Genomic DNA, 16,561 nt, shown 5'->3' with positions numbered 1-16,561 from the left:
CGGGGGACTACGTCGAGCCACATAAAACCACGCATCGCCGGAGGGCTTCAGGTGGTAAAAGTATAGGAATAACGCCCACGAGGCCTTACGGCCGATTTGGGCAAAGAACAAGTAGAAGCCTAGAAGATGCTTCCAGGAGTTGGCAACCAGCCGACAGGGGGAAATCCCGAAACGATCCAACACTTCCCTAACGAACTAGTGAATAGGGAAGCGCAGACCGCACTGAAAGGCAACTTCATATAGATACACAGTATTTGGCCGTGGGCTGTTCGCCCTCTCAGTCCGAGTAGGGACCCAAGTCTCTACCGAGGTAGGAAACCCGTATCGAAGGCGGAGGGCGAACAAAGAGCCCTCGGCCATGGTACTTTCTAAGGCTGCCACACCAGTGGACCTCGCCGGGACACCCTCCTCCTCAACTCCGGAGGCACTGCCGCCATCGGCAATACACTCAGCAGAAGTTTCAGATGTTACTCTCTCACCGCTAGGCTGAACGGCAGGGTCTTGGGTCAATTGACAGACCTAGGCAGAGAATCTCTTTGACCCAAAAAGTATTGACCGTTCCTCTTGGGTCTCCTCAGAGCTCGCCTCGGGGTCAAAACCCCCACCCGTTTGGGTGGCATTACCGGAGTCCCCGTGGGATTCTGCCTGGGAAGAAGAAGAAAGCATGATCGAAGAGACTTACTGGTAAAAGTCAGAAGGGGCCGAGAATGGAATAACCCTGCACGATCGACGCCAGGCCATAGAAGGAGATCTTGGTCCGAAGGCTCGTAAATGCGACGGCACTGGAGTAAGATGCTATAGCAAAAGACAAAAATCACAGGAGGCGTAAAGCTCATAAAGGGAAAGAACCAGTAGAAGATTGTCGAAGAAGTGAAATTTCAATTTATGCACGCGAAGAGGAGGGGACATTTCCAAATCCAACGGCCAGGGGCGCGACCCATCGAATGGCCGGGGGTAGTTGGCGTTTGGCATCTCCCAGAGAAATTAATGTTCGTGCCACCTGACAAAACCGATTGGAAGACTTGGCATGACCAGGATCAATCAGCTATAGGCTCAGCCTAGAGCTCATAATGCCTACGGACACGCGTCCGTACATTGGAGGAACGTCGAACATCGCCTCGAATCGAGATACCTTTAGGGTTTTTTTTTTCTTTCGGCCATGTGGCCTGTGACGGCTGAATCAGCAAACCACACTCAGCCGCCAACTTGTCATATCACACGTGCCGAGGAGCAATCTTAGCTTAACCCTCCCCCGGACGTACACGTCCTAGGGAGTGGGGGACTCGTGTTAGGATAAGAATACCGGCTCGACCAAAACGAGCTACTGCAATCGTGCGATTCAGGTCCAGCTCGAGAGGACGATCGAGGGACAAAGGTGTCATTGCACATGCCCAGCGAGGGAGATATCCTACGAAGCTTACGTAGGACATTCCAAGTCTATCAAGGATCGGCAAGGTCCTAGACTTCCGCCCACGTCACGCCTAATCAGGCGCGTGGGAATCGACGAATAAACATTATCTCCGGATTACACTCTTCAACGGTCTCACTCCACTCCGGGATTTCAGATTCCCTATTCCGGCACAACTCGGACTCTCCACCACCTTAAATAAGGGAGGTAACACACGTCTAAGCCATCTGAATACTAATTTTTCTGACTATTGCTCAGGGATCTAACTTAAGCATCGGAGTGAGATCGCCGGCCTGGCCCGGTACTCTCTGCTAATCCTTGTCTTGCAAGAAGGATCCACTCCGAGAGGATTTCTGACGCAACACCTCTAATAGTATATTCCATTTCTACTGCCCAATCACACTACTATGTAAGGAAATGGTCCACTAAAATCCAAGTGATAATTTAGAATGTTGGTATTACGCTACACTTTCTTTTCTCTCACCATTAAAAAACTATATAGGATGCTAAAGTCCCATTAGAAACATAAAATAACACACAAATTTTACTTACAATTAAGCCTTCAAATAGACAAAATTGTGAAGTAAATTACCAACCAACCACCAGGTTGCCCGGTATTGGAGATGCGTGCAGGTGGCTGTGCAGCCATTCCGAGTCCGAACCTGATAATAGTTCCACCTTTGATTCTATCGCTTTGTTTAGCAGATGAGTCCAGCACTAGCTTAGCGATCTGCACAAAAACCAAAACCAATTAAATTCCAAACACGGTCAGGAGGGGGAGGGGAATTGAAATTTTCAAATCAAGAACGCTCAAAAGAGAGGGGGGGGAAGTGAGAAGATACCCAGTTGCTATTAGAGTCGTCAACGTTGGGAAAACCAGTCACTGACTGCTGTCCACTATCGGAGCCGTAAGGCACACCATGTGAATGCAGTCGGAAATTTGTCATCTCATGCATCAACTTAAGCACTGGCCCATACGTAATCTGATAAACAAGGATAAGAAATTGACGAAAGTTTTAACTCTTTCTCCAATGAATTCGATCAGTTTTCTGACCAAAAAAAAAAGTGGAGATTCGTGGGATTCACCTCTAACCTTTGAAGGCGGCGGCCGGAGCGGAAGAAGGAGCGGTCTGATCCAAGTCAAGGCCGAGGTAGAGAAAGAGAGCGAGAACAAAGAACGAGACAGCCATGACAAGGAAGAAGACGATGAACCAGTTCTGCTGCCAAAAAGGAATATTGGCCTGAGAAGGAGGCGATTTGAGAGGAAGATCGTGCGACGGGTTTGAGAGAAAGGAGAGCGTATTTTAGAATAAAAAATAAATCACGGAGAAAGGCTTTTAGAGGAAGGAGATACATTTTAGAATAAAAAATAATTTATAGAAAAAAAAAATAAGAATAAATAAGGAGAAAATAAGGAAGGAATTAGATACAGAATAATGAGAATTGGAGAGATTTTCTCTCCATAATTGTTAACCGTCTAATTTTATGAAGAGATTTGCTTTAAATAATAATAAATATTATTAATATTAATTAATATTAAGGGTATTTAAGATTATATGAAATTATAAGAAAAAATGACATAAAGATTAACAATTGAAGAAAGAAATTTTAGATAAGAATGAAGAGTAGAATAGGTAACTGAAAGATTTGCCACAACGTGCTTTTATATAATATATATATACTAGTAAATATGCACATGCAAATGCACGTGTGACCATATGTAAATCCAAAAGAGATTTTTTATAGCAGAGGGTCGATTGTTATAATATTTTCTTCTTGCTGAAGTTTGGTGTTGTGAAAGTATAAAATTTGCAGCATTGTTACTTGTACTTTTCAAATTAATCAAGAGGAATTAAAGACTTAGTAAATTGTTTCAAAATAGTGTAAATAGCAATTTGCTTGAAACAAGTAGCAGAACCTGTTCAACCCAAAAATCAAACATTGTTCTAATAGTTTCATAATCATGTAAACTATATATTAAAGCTAATCCTTCTCTATTTTAATTTTCTTGGTTTTGTTGTCTGCATATTCTTCCAAATCAATGATCTTATTTTTTCCCGCATCTTCTTTTTTTATTTTTTCAGCAACAATTTTTCTTGATATTCTACTTTCATTGTTTTTGCTATCCATTTTGAAGTAGAAATAGTAAACCTTGGACACGCATGCCATGGACACTTGGGTGTGCCAATCACCAACAACCGTAAGCCATGGACGCTTGGACGTTTTCATCCGCAATTAGGCCTTCATTCTCTTCTCCGGAAATATGACCCGGGCACTTCTCTCTTCTGCATCTTTACTTTAACAGTATAGTGCTGTTGTATTGTCTCAATATCAAGACCCTTCAGCTTCACCACCAACTCAACGTGACCCTTGAGTGTGTGGAGTTCACGTAGCCTAGCAACCTCAGTTCAATTAGTAATCAACCGTCGAAATACCGACTCCAAAAACCATTGGTCTCATGAAAATGTTCAAGGAATACAATATAAGAATGCAAAACCAGGCTGCCATTACATATTTACTCTGAATCTTCTGATTATATGTGGAGCAGAAGAGAAATTAACACAAGTAACAACATCTAAAACTTACCTCCTATTCCTCCAACAGTGACAATAGAATGCCATGAAGGTGAAGAGATATCGCACTGGGTCTTCTAAAGCAGCCCAAAAGCTTTTCTCATAGGGATGTGCCTCAGATAGGTTCCCGGATAGCAATGCAGCAGTTCCTTGCATTGAGTATTTGTGAAATTCCCTCAACAGCCTTGGCATGACCAGCCAAGCCAACATGGTAGCAGTCAAAGTCCCACCAACCGGAATGAATATATTTCTTAGGTATGGATTTGAATCGAGTAATTGTTTCAATCGAGCTTAAAACACACCTCTTCATATTCATAATCTTTGTCACTTCCCTCCTAAGGATATTGTTGTGCAAGTACAATCCCTTGTCCTTCGTCATCCTTATCTACATGGTCTAAATTTCAAAAAACAGAGGGGCAAAACCATCAATTTTACATAAATTAGCACCCTAATATAAACAAAGGGTAACAATCTTTGGATCTAGGGTTTGTAAACCAGGCCTGAAATGAGAGCACAAACCATCCAAATCTTCTCCTGTGTCCTAAATTTCATCAGCAAATGCTTCAGTTTCTACCTGAAACAAAAGTATACCAGATATTACTTACCACTTGCTGATTGAGAAGAGAGTGAATAATAAAGTGTTAAAATGCAACCACATTTGTGCTTCCAGGTTGAAACATGCTGACTTACAAGTTTCTTCTTCATTTTCTTCATGCCAGAATAAGTATTTTCAATTCCACCAGACATTGCATGTGAAGAGCATATTGAGTATCCACAACTCATTACCAGCACGTTCTTGAATAACCACTTTCTTCTTCTTTGTATGATCGAACGGGGCAAGCTGCAAAAGAGATTTGTTCACAGACCACAGAAAGCGAATAACAACATGGCATGCTAATCAATCAAAATTATATCTTTGACGTTGCTTTTCTATACGTATATACTTTGGTGGCATGGTAATCTAAGAAAAAAATACAATTAAATTGCCATTAACTATTAAAAAAGTAATATAAGAACTGAAATCCATAAAAAATACTATTGGATGGATATAGCCATTCTATCTCAAAATCTATACCTAAAATAGAGACAGAGACAAAGAAAGGCATAGAACTTAACATGAGCTCAAAAAATCAATAATAAATATACACACAAATCATACAATTTTACCAAAAAAATCATAAACCCAAAACAAAGACAGATAGACAGATAGATCCCTAAAATAGAGACAGAGTCACTGTTTTCACAAGTACTTACTTGGAAACAACCTCAGTTTAATGAGGTTGTCCTGCAAGCCAAGGAAATGGGGTTTGAACCCTCAAGTTTGATGTTTGTCTATGCTATCCTCACCTTGTCACAGATGAAAAAGATTACTTTAAAAGCGAAATGGACTGCAGCAGAAGTTGCCCTAAGACCAACCGTTTTGCTTTATAGCATGGAGAAGAGAACTGTTCCAAGGTATTCCGTTATTCAAATTCTTCTCTCCCAGGGTTTGTTGAAGAAACGAAGTATTAGTACTGCATTTTCATTCAATGAAGATAAGTTCTTGGAGAACTTTGTTACGAAGTATCCCCAGGAGCTACCTCAGCTGTTGAAGGAGTACAAACGTAACATGGAATGACATGGGAACTGGGTTTGATGATTTCTAGAATTTCTTCTTACAATTTTAACAGGTATTACATTTTTGGTACTTGAGGAAACTTGGGAATGTGTATGTCTAGGTTATTTACTTGCTTTCTTTGTCTACAGGTCACATTCTCTTCAATTGATATTAAGGCTCTGTTTTATTTCTGTGCAAGTTTTTACATGTGAGACTTTCATTTGGAAAACTTTACATGTAAAAAATTTAGATGGTGAAAAAGTTCCGATGATTGTTTGTAGGAGGTAAAATATGATATAAAATATGAAATAAATATTATTGTAAAATTTTCCAATGCTTGTTGCTATTTATTTAAGATGATATAATTATTCAAAATAATTAATTATCCAGCTCCTACCATATGGTTGTGAGAACCATGTATGGATATAGCCACATGGAACCCATAGATACATAGGCAATATGTCATCCATCTAACGCAACAAAGGGCGGCTTCAGTGCAGTTCTAAATTATTTCCTCCCCCTCCTAATGCAATCTGATTAACCTAAGAGTAGGTTTAGACGCAGCCCACAGAATAGGATTTCAGTGACAGGTTAGGAAACCAGATTATATGAATCTTAGTAACTCAAAATTCAGATTTCTGATCCAGACCAAAAGCTGGTCGAATGTAGCTTATAACCTGTGGAAACAACCCTTTAAAAATAAGAAGATACAATGGCTGGATCTAGAGTACGGGGATGGACAGAAAATAGCAGCTTAGGTGATAAAGAAAATAGAAAGAGAAATCCCTATGTCTTTAGATCAGCAAAGTTGATTGTTTCCAAATCCCGGTTGAATATAGCTGCTGTAACAGTCAAAATTTGAGCCCAGGAACCAGTTGGATGGTTGCATCTGCTGTTACAGCAGGTCTTTACTGAAGTCATGAAGCCAGGAAAACAGTGTATCACAGGCTTATTGGATCAGGGAGAAAATTAACTGAGATTAAAGTAGGGAATATAAACATTAAGATAGTCCAGAATTCTGAGATATGAAAGCCAACTTTCAGAACCAAAATACTGCAGAACACACCCCATGCAAGTAACTTCAAATTACAGAAAATAGAAGTTGGAATGGAGGGAGAGAAAAAGGGGATAAGGAAAGAGGGGATATGACCATTTTTTACTTTCCCCAGCTTTGACCACATCCATTATGATATTGTTTCAGTACCTCCTAAAACTTTTTTTTTTTTTTGATAAGTTAACTCCTAAAACTTCCTTTACCAAATGGCACACATATAAAGTTTTAAATGGCAGCAAAGTTAAAACAGCCAACCAACAGCACCAAAGTCTAAGAGAGTTGACGAAAATTCAAATTGGTGAACTCCCGGGAATGTTTCTATCAATAAAACAACTTCAATACCAAAAAGAGATAAGAAAAATAAAACAAGGGATAACAGAAGAATCTCAAGAAGGAAATCTATGGAGGCAATGATCAAATTCAGAGTAAGCTGACCTTGAATTTCTTGACCAATGACGATCCCTTCACTGGTTGAATGGCTGCTTCTAAACAAAGTAGAAAACCTTACTCTTTTTTTTCAATTTAGCACCAAGAGACAGCTTCTGACACCCTTAGAATTTTGAACATTCCCAAGAAGAAAACCTAAAGAACTTCCACGCTCAAGATATTATTTGTTGAAAGAGGTGGGAAAGAAAAATGGAAATAGAAGAAACAAGTAAATATGCAATTATGAGGTCTGAGGTAATTGGCACAAATACTGACAAAAAACAAATTAAAATGGTCCCTGTCATAACATAACAAATTCCAGCATGTAGTTTAGAGTGGGTAGAGAAATTACTTTGCCACAGCCTTTATGAGGACACAAAATGCCTCTCTCCTATATGAATAAGAAAGTGTCTTTTCAACTTGGAACTATCCAAAAATTTCTGCAAGAGAAACACATGGTCAATTCAGCTTGTTCTGAAAACGAACGTATTGCAATAATTGCAGGAATGAAATAAGATTTAGCAACAAAAGGGTGAAGTTTGATGATTCATCGCCAATACAACCTCTTCCCCTCCCCCCCCAACACAAAAAAAAAAAAAACCTCAAAGAAAAAAGGTTCACAATTGAATATGAAATAGTATGGGTTTAGAGCAGCTTGAAAACCTTCAGGTAATGAGCCCAAGCTGATTATGAAATAATAATAAGAATTTCTTTAAACAAGGGTTAGTTTTTGCTATTACTCACAAAATTACTAATTCAAATGAAAAAGTTGCAGTGAAGAGAGTATCACATGATTCAAGACAAGGGGTGAGGGAATTCATTGCTGAGATCATCAGCATAGGTAAATTGCACCCAAACCCATATCTCGAGACTTTGAGACTCAAAGAGAGAAATGATGGGAAAATCGAGGCAAAGGAACCAAGACACTCGTCCTAGGCACTATTCCAGTCACATCTAAAGCAATGGTTACAGGCATTTTATGTCCTCAATTGCAGTGAACTTGCCACATAAGAAAGATGGTTGCACAGAGAATGCAAAAATCGTATATTGATTCCACCTATTAGGATTGAAATAGATCTCTACAACTTTTCTGTAGCCAAGAGCAAGCTGGTCGTCATATTTCTTTCCCATAAAACAAATATTTGGGAGCAGAATTTTATACAAGCTATCCACATAACTTGAAATAGGCAGCTCATTGATGGATCTGCAACTCTGAAAATTGTATCCATACTGGTTCAAGCATTTACACCATACAAACATTTTCATGAACAAACTTCTTACTATACAAAAAGGTAACATTCGATCAAAACCACTTTCCCAGGGCCTAAACCAAGTTTCTTCTCTTCTTTTTATTGCTCTGAAAAAATAGACTTTTGTAATCACTTCCTGCCATCAATGGTTCCACCTATCAATAGCATGAACAGGCTCAAAAAATAATTTCTCTCTCAATGATGAGCAACAAAGCCGTAGAATTTGGGAAAATAATAGGGGATCGGGTCCTAACAAAAAAAATGAACTATATTCACTAAATCAACAGAGGCATTTTAATGGCTCCACGGATGAACAGAGAAAAAGAAATCTAAGGTAGGAGGAGACCTTACCTGAAGCTGGCCTGAGTTGCAGAGGATCAAGCGATCTTGGTGACTCTTCTCGGCTTCCAACGCAAGAACACCAGACTCGGCAACAGGGGATGGGGGATTTTATTATTACAATCCTAAATACAAATGATTCTAAAAAAAGAAATCCGAGTGAAGCAGAGACTATTGGCGGTGGCGATTCAGGTCCTTCGATCATCTGAAGCCGCCACATTGAATTGCTCCGGTGATTGGATCTCCGCCATCTTCTCGTTTTGATTTTCGATCTGCCTTCTTAAAAAGCCGTCTTCTTCTCTTAGAGAAAGTAACTTCTTCTCTTAGAGATTAGAGAAAGTAATAACTTGACTCGCCGTCTTTCTTAAGAGGGAGAGAGTTTAGGTTTGACGGAGAGAAAGGAGTTCGTTTTCTTTAGGAATGGAGAGAACAATGGAGACATGGCGGTTATGATGGCGATCTACAGAAGGAAAGAGTCACGGGAGGAAATTTAGAGAGCCGGTGAAAGAAGAAGACAGAATGAAGGAAGAATATGATTTTCTGCATTTGAGAATAAGAGAGAATCTCGTGTGAGAATCTTTTGGAAACCAAGTAACAGAAAATCTCACAGAATATGATTTTCTGGAATTGAAATAAGAGAGAGACTCTCGTGTGAGAGAATCTTTGGTAACCAAGTAAGAAAAATTCTCGTGTGAGATGGTATTTAAAGAAACAGGGGGAAAAGTATTTCAAGAAATAAATAAATAAATGGATACAAAAAATGGTTTAAGAATTAAAAAAAAAAACAAAATAAAAAAAACCTAAGGGTCTTAATTTTGTGCATAAATATAATAACAAAAGACGAGAGAGATAATGAACGGTATTTAAATAAAAAAAAAAGATAAAATAGTCAAGTGAAAAAATAATCATTTAATAGAAAATCTCACAGAATATGATTTTCTGGAATTGAAATAAATGAGAGAATCTCGTGTGAGAATCTTTGGTAACAAGTAAGAAAAAATCTCATGTGGGATGGTATTTAAAGAAACAAGGGGAAAAGTATTTTAAGAAATAAATAAATAAATGGATACAAAAAATGGTTTAAGAATTAAGAAAAAACAAAATAAAAAGAATCTAAGGATACTAATTTTTGACATAAATATAATAACAAAAGACGAAAGAGATAATGAAAAGGATATGATATTTAAATAAAAAAAAAGTATAAAATAGTCAAGTGAAAAAGCAGCAGAATTTTATAAAAGCTATCCACATAACTTGAAATAGGCAGCTCATTGATGGATCTGCAACTCTGAAAATTGTATCCATACTGGTTCAAACATTTACACCATACAAACATTTTCATGAACAAACTTCTTACTACACAAAAAGGTAACATTCGATCAAAACCATTTCCCCAGGGCCTAAACCAAGTTTCTTCTCTTCATTTTATTGCTCTGAAAAAATAGACTTTTGTAATCACTTCCTGCCATCAATGGTTCCACCTATCAATAGCATGAACAGGCTCAAAAAATAATTTCTCTCTCAATGATGAGCAACAAAGCCGTAGAATTTGGGAAAATAATAGGGGATCGGGTCCTAACAAAAAAAATGAACTATATTCACTAAATCAACAGAGGCATTTTAATGGCTCCACGGATGAACAGAGAAAAAGAAATCTAAGGTAGGAGGAGACCTTACACAGGCGGCCTGAGTTGCGGAGGATCAAGCGATCTTGGTGACTCTTCTCGACTTCCAACGCAAGAACACCGGACTCAGCAACAGGATGGGGGATTTTATTATTACAATCCTAAATACAAATGATTCTAAAAAAAGAAATCCGAGTGAAGCAGAGACTATTGGCGGTGGTGATTCAGGTCCTTCAATCATCTGAAGCCGCCACATTGAATTGCTCCGGTGATTGGATCTCCGCCATCTTCTCTTTTTGATTTTCGATCTGCCTTCTTAAAAAGCCGTCTTCTTCTCTTAGAGAAAGTAACTTCTTCTCTTAGAGATTAGAGAAAGTAATAACTTGACTCGCCGTCTTTCTTAAGAGGGAGAGAGTTTAGGTTTGACGGAGAGAAAGGAGTTCGTTTTCTTTAGGAATGGAGAGAACAATGGAGACATGGCGGTGATGATGGCGATCTACAGAAGGAAAGAGTCACGGGAGGAAATTTAGAGAGCCGGTGAAAGAAGAAGACAGAATGAAGGAAGAATATGATTTTCTGCATTTGAGAATAAGAGAGAATCTCGTGTGAGAATCTTTTGGAAACCAAGTAACAGAAAATCTCATAGAATATGATTTTCTGGAATTGAAATAAGAGAGAGACTCTTGTGTGAGAATCTTTGGTAACCAAGTAAGAAAAAATCTCGTGTGAGATGGTATTTAAAGAAACAGGGGGAAAAGTATTTCAAGAAATAAATAAATAAATGGATACAAAAAATGGTTTAAGAATTAAAAAAAAACAAAATAAAAAAAAACCTAAGGGTATTAATTTTGTGCATAAATATAATAACAAAAGACGAGAGAGATAATGAACGGTATTTAAATAAGAAAAAAGATAAAATAGTCAAGTGAAAAAATAATCATTTAACAGAAAATCTCACAGAATATGATTTTCTGGAATTGAAATAAAAGAGAGAATCTTGTGTGAGAATCTTTGGTAACCAAGTAAGAAAAAATCTCATGTGGGATGGTATTTAAAGAAACAGGGGGAAAGTATTTCAAGAAATAAATAAATAAATGGATACAAAAAATGGTTTAAGAATTAAGAAAAAACAAAATAAAAAGAATCTAAGGATACTAATTTTTGACATAAATATAATAACAAAAGACGAGAGAGATAATGAAGAGGATATGATATTTAAATAAAAAAAAAGTATAAAATAGTCAAGTGAAAAAGCAGCTATGAAATATGAGTTCGTATATTTATATAATAATATGATAATATGATAATATATATATATATATATATATATATATATATATATATATATAATAAAATAAAATATAATATAATAATAATAATAATATATGATATGATACGATATGATATGATAATATGATATGACATGATTGGATTTAGTCCAAAAATTTGATAAGTGATCTAATGGTGAATCTAGATCACATCCTATTTATCCAAATTCTTAAAATTACCATATCACCATATATAGGAAAAGTAGGTAGATTATGGAGGAATGCTTTGCTAGGTGGGCAGTCTAGAGGACTTTTCTCTTCCTAAAATTATATGCTCTTCTTGCTCAAAAAAAAATTATATGCTCTCATCATCTCTTCCTTTTTCATGTCTGCATGCACCTTTTGCAAGGAGGTCAGGGAAGATGAAATCTTATTCTTCACCACTTCACCCCAACTACTTCACCTAATATGACCCAATAACGAACATTCAAAGCGCTCGCTCCGGAGTCCCACACTCCCACCTCCCACCCACTAAAAAAAGGTCGGCTTTTTCTATACGAGATCTGGTCATTTCTATTGCCACGCCCACACAGTACACATGAGCTTCCAAGATCTACAAAATGGCGGCAAAACCTCGTCCGTCGGCCGGAGTTCCTCTCAGAACCCTTCTCAGGCAGTGGCCGCTGGAATATTCCAGATCAATACGGCCGTCGCCGGCTTCCGGCGACTCGTTGACGCCATTGGAACCTCCAAGGACACTCCTGAGCACCGTCAGAAGCTGTCAGTGAACCTCTCTCTCTCTCTCTTCTGGGCATTCTTTTTCTGAAGTGATCTCTACCGATTTTGAAGTGATGATTCACTTTCACCTGCTCCACAGGCACAATTCAAGGCAACGGATCGGGCAGTTAGTGAAGGAGACTTCTGCTAAGCTCAAATCACTAAGTGATTCAGATCATGCTAGTAATGTTAATGTATGTTATATAGCTTAGTGGGTTTTTTTTTTTTTTTTTTTCCAATTAATACTACTTTGGCAGAATTTGGTCTTGTTCACGTACATTGAGTAGAATAATTGGGAACTTGGTGGCTTATTTTTGGACACTTCTTGAAGCATATAAGTGCGTTCAATAACCTAGTCCAGTGGGTTTTTCAGTTGTGTCTGAATATTTGCAATGGTCTAAGGGACTTAGTCTGCAAAGAGCTAGGATTTACCAGTGGTTTATATCTGTAACGTTGGGTTTTTTTTGCTAACTATGAATATACTGAAGAAATTAAATAAGAAGTAAAGCTTTTATGTTTGGTCGTTAGGAATGATACAGATGTAGCTAAATATGGATATTGCGTTGTTATTTCAAGTGGGTTTTGAGTGGAATAAGTTAGAACAGGTTAAAGGGCAAAATTTAGGTGGAACCAAAGGTGGGGTTATTGATTTTGACTATTTAATAGATTTATGTAGAAGAGGATTTGTGAAAATAGTGAATGGGCTTTCCATGCTTATAAGAACATTGTGGGTTTCTCTCAGTAATTGCAAGTAATTGTAATTGAATATGTTCTAAAAAGTTTGAAGTCTTTATGGTGTAGAAGAGAGGGTGCAACATACTAATTTGTTCAGAATTTGCACCATCATGGAAAGTATAGAATTGTAAAATCTCTGTGGGCACTAATAGTCTGTTTGATGACGTTATTTTGAAATATTTCTGTGTGTTCTTGTTTCTTAAGAACAATATTATAACAGAAATATGTTTGGTAATGCCAATTCGTTTTGCTGTTCTTTTGTAATGAACCAGACCATTGAAACACAAATGTTGAGAAATGCAGAGGCAGAAAAGTTTGCTTTTATGTTTCATCAACTCAATTGGAGGAAAAAAAAAAAATAACCTCCCATCTCCCCTCTTCCCTCCTTCTCCCTTTTTTCTCTCATCCCCTCTCCTATCTCTGTCGTCTCTTTCATTTCCCTCACTTCCTCCATTCTCCCTTTTCTCTCATCTCCTTCCTCTCCCCCATCCTTGTGGGCTTGCCCCACCCCACCTTCGAGCTCCTACAACTACTCCACCGTCCCAACTCTCCCCCACAACCTCCCCTCCCCCTCTCCCAATCTCTCTCGTTTCTCATATTCCCCTCTCACCCACCTCTGTCAGCTTGTCCTACTCCATCCCCAACTCCTGTAACTCCCCCACTCCCGCCCCCACCCTATGCCACCTCTGTTCACTCTCCCAATTTCTGATTTGTTATAGCCTAAATGCAACCAAGCTTGGCTATTAGACAAAACTTTTCTGTTTTTTTTTTTTCTTTTTTTTTCCATAATCAGTTGATTATATTGGATATATTATTTTGATGATGTGAGCATGCCTTTATGTTTTGCTGGTAAAGTCTATAGAGGTGTCATAGTAGGATCTAGGATTGGATTTTGTTTTCTCTTCTTATGTTATGTCTAAAACACTTAAATGATGCATCCATTTGTCTTGAAGTAAAAGATGGGAAAAATTTTTACTTCCCAAATTTTGCAACTCCCTCGTCCCCGCTCCACCCCTCAACTCGACAGTTCCCCCATTCCCGTGCCTACTCCCATGACTGGACCGATTGCCCTTTGTTCACCCTGGTGAGACCACTTACTGGAAGTATCACTACAGCTGTATCCGTGCCCTGATTTTCTCAAGGGTGTTGTGGAAGACAGGATATGTGTGAACATGATGAGGGTTTTTGAGTGCTAGCTCCATCCAATGCAGTATAGGACTTGCCTTTGCAAGGAATAAAAAATTGGGGCTTAATCTAGATGGGAGAGAGAAGAGGAGGAGGGAAGAGAGAAGTATTTCCATGTTACCAAACACTTTTCTGATTCGATGATTCAAATATATATATATATATATTTTAAATGGTACCAAACATGTTTCTTTCCTACAAAAGTAGTCCAAAGTAATAGAAGAAAAAAAAGCCACTATTCTGACTTAGAAATATTTCTTAATAATAGAAACATTACCAAACAGACCTTAAGGTTGCATTTGGTCATGTTTCCGCATAGTGTTTCTGCTGTTCTTTTGTTCCTCGGGAACAATAATAGAACAGAAACACGTTTGGTAATGCCAGTTTGTTTTTCTGTTTTTGCGGAATGAACCAGGCATTTGTGACACAAAATTTGAGAAACAGAGGAACAAAAGTGAAACTATCTCTCTGTTCCGGGAACACATTTGAAAGACCCCCCTAAAAAAAAGCAAGAATCCATCCTTCCCATCTCTCTCGTCACTATCATCTCCCCCACCCTCGCCCGTAGCAATTCACCCATTCAAGTAAGCCAGCAATTGAGCTGAATCCACCAGATTTGCTACTATGGGGCACTAAATAAAAGAAAAAGAAGTGAAATAGCCAGAGATCAATGCATAAGAGAAAGGGGGGAGGGTGGGCGAAGAGGGGGTGTTCGGATTTAGAAAAATTCTAGTTGTAAGAACTAATATATGGGTGCATATTGACAACAAGATCAAAATCGTGCAAATCTAATGTCACGGTTACAGTTATAGAGTTTGGAGACATGGGTACAATTGTTGATCCATGTAATGGATTATGAAGTGCAGAGATTTGCGGCTGTTTTGGATTAAGAGGAATAGAAATTGTAAGAAATAAAATGAATTGGGGATCAAAAACAAGGAGAATCAATTCGTGGAAATCTAATGCCAAAATTACAACCATGTAAGTGTGGGAGACATGGTTCAATTGATGATCTGTAAAATCAGTAAAGTAATGAAACAATAGCAGCTCACATTTTTGAAAGAATGTGTACAGGGAAGCAGCACCTCAAAGAAGGCAGAGGAGAAGGCAACGAGGAAGATGGCGGGGCCCAGGGGAAGGCACCAGGGCGATGACGTGGGCTCTGTTATGGTTAATGGCAAGGTAGGCGGCCAGCGGATAGCAAGACGACTGTTCAATGGATCGGAAAAGGGTGGGGGAGCCCAACCCCATTAGATCGGTGTGCAGGGCTGCCCAACCTCCTTGTACACACCAGGCAACAATGACTCATCAGCCCTCTCCATGATCCCTGTCAGATTCACTAGTCACCTTCTCCGATTTTATCTTTTTCATTTTCATCACCATCTCTACTTATTCATGTCATGCAGACACAGACTCTACTTGCCTTGTTCTGCTCTCCTCCTTGGAGGGAGAAGAAGAGAGAGAAAGATAACGAGTATGAAAAGAAGAGAGCTCCCTCTTCATCATAGTTGGAATCTTTACTTTTGGGGGTGGTGGCGTTGACTCGAGAGGAGTCCCAGAAAATGAGAATCAGAGCAGCATATGCGGATAGAGATGGAAGAATGTCCTATGTGCTACGGTATCCATCTCTGATACTAAGAGGCAACAATATGTGGCCACATCTCAGCTGGGGATGCTTGGGCTATTTGACGTGTTGAGTGTTTCTGATGCAGTTACATGTAGGGTTAGATGGGGGTTATTTTTTGTTCGTTTCCATTTCTTTTTATTAACATGATCTCTTTGTTAGCTACGTAGGATTGAGAGACCAAAGAAACTTTGAAGTTTATATAAACTTTAGAGTTTGTTAGGAGTTTTTTGCTTCTATATTATATAAGATTGTAACCCACGATGGGGTTGGAATGAATTGAATTTGGTGATTGGGTTTACCTGCTGTTTATTGGTCGTGAGTACTAGTTTCTCTCTTTTCCATCCTTGTTCAGTCCAAGCTTCTCTCCTTTTAGGTACTATCTTCTCAGATATGAATTGTTCCATAAGTTTCTGTTATATGTTTGCTGCCACTGTTTCCACCCTTTTTGCTGTTAGCGATAGCACAAAACAGAATCGACCAATCTGCTGACTCGCCCAAGGTACTAAAACTCGGGTCTCGGTACCAGCTCGGCTCTTGGAAAAACCGAGACGAGTCGAGATCTCGCCAAGATCTCGCCGAGTTGGTGCATTTTTTTTTTCCCAACTCGAAGCCTCAACTTTGGGTCAACCCGTGATCCGGACCCGAGATCTCGCCGAGATATGTCGAGTTTTGGTAAGTTAGGTAAGGTATTTAAGTG

General features: G+C 38.7%; 1 protein-coding gene and 1 long non-coding RNA gene across 2 annotated transcripts in view; one reads left to right on the top strand and one right to left on the bottom strand.

The window, feature by feature from the left end:
• Positions 1-3,674: 3,674 nt before the first annotated feature.
• Positions 3,675-16,400, bottom strand: LOC122644206. The gene is made up of 3 exons (XR_006330252.1): positions 16,388-16,400; positions 12,640-12,641; positions 3,675-3,810 (listed from the first exon to the last, which is right to left on the bottom strand). It is a non-coding gene; the product is annotated as an uncharacterized LOC122644206 (long non-coding RNA).
• The window catches only part of LOC122644204 (syntaxin-22-like), a 28,332-nt gene continuing 23,867 nt past the window's right edge, over positions 12,097-16,561 (top strand). Inside the window, exons 1-2 of the mRNA XM_043837822.1 lie at positions 12,097-12,320; positions 12,418-12,511. Coding sequence (XP_043693757.1) covers positions 12,139-12,320; positions 12,418-12,511 — 276 coding nt within the window. The 5' untranslated portion in view covers positions 12,097-12,138. The remainder of the gene's footprint in view (positions 12,321-12,417; positions 12,512-16,561) is intronic.

Source organism: Telopea speciosissima, chromosome 10 (assembly GCF_018873765.1).
Source record: "Telopea speciosissima isolate NSW1024214 ecotype Mountain lineage chromosome 10, Tspe_v1, whole genome shotgun sequence".
NCBI lineage: Eukaryota > Viridiplantae > Streptophyta > Magnoliopsida > Proteales > Proteaceae > Telopea > Telopea speciosissima.
This window is presented reverse-complemented; position numbering and strand designations above follow the sequence as displayed.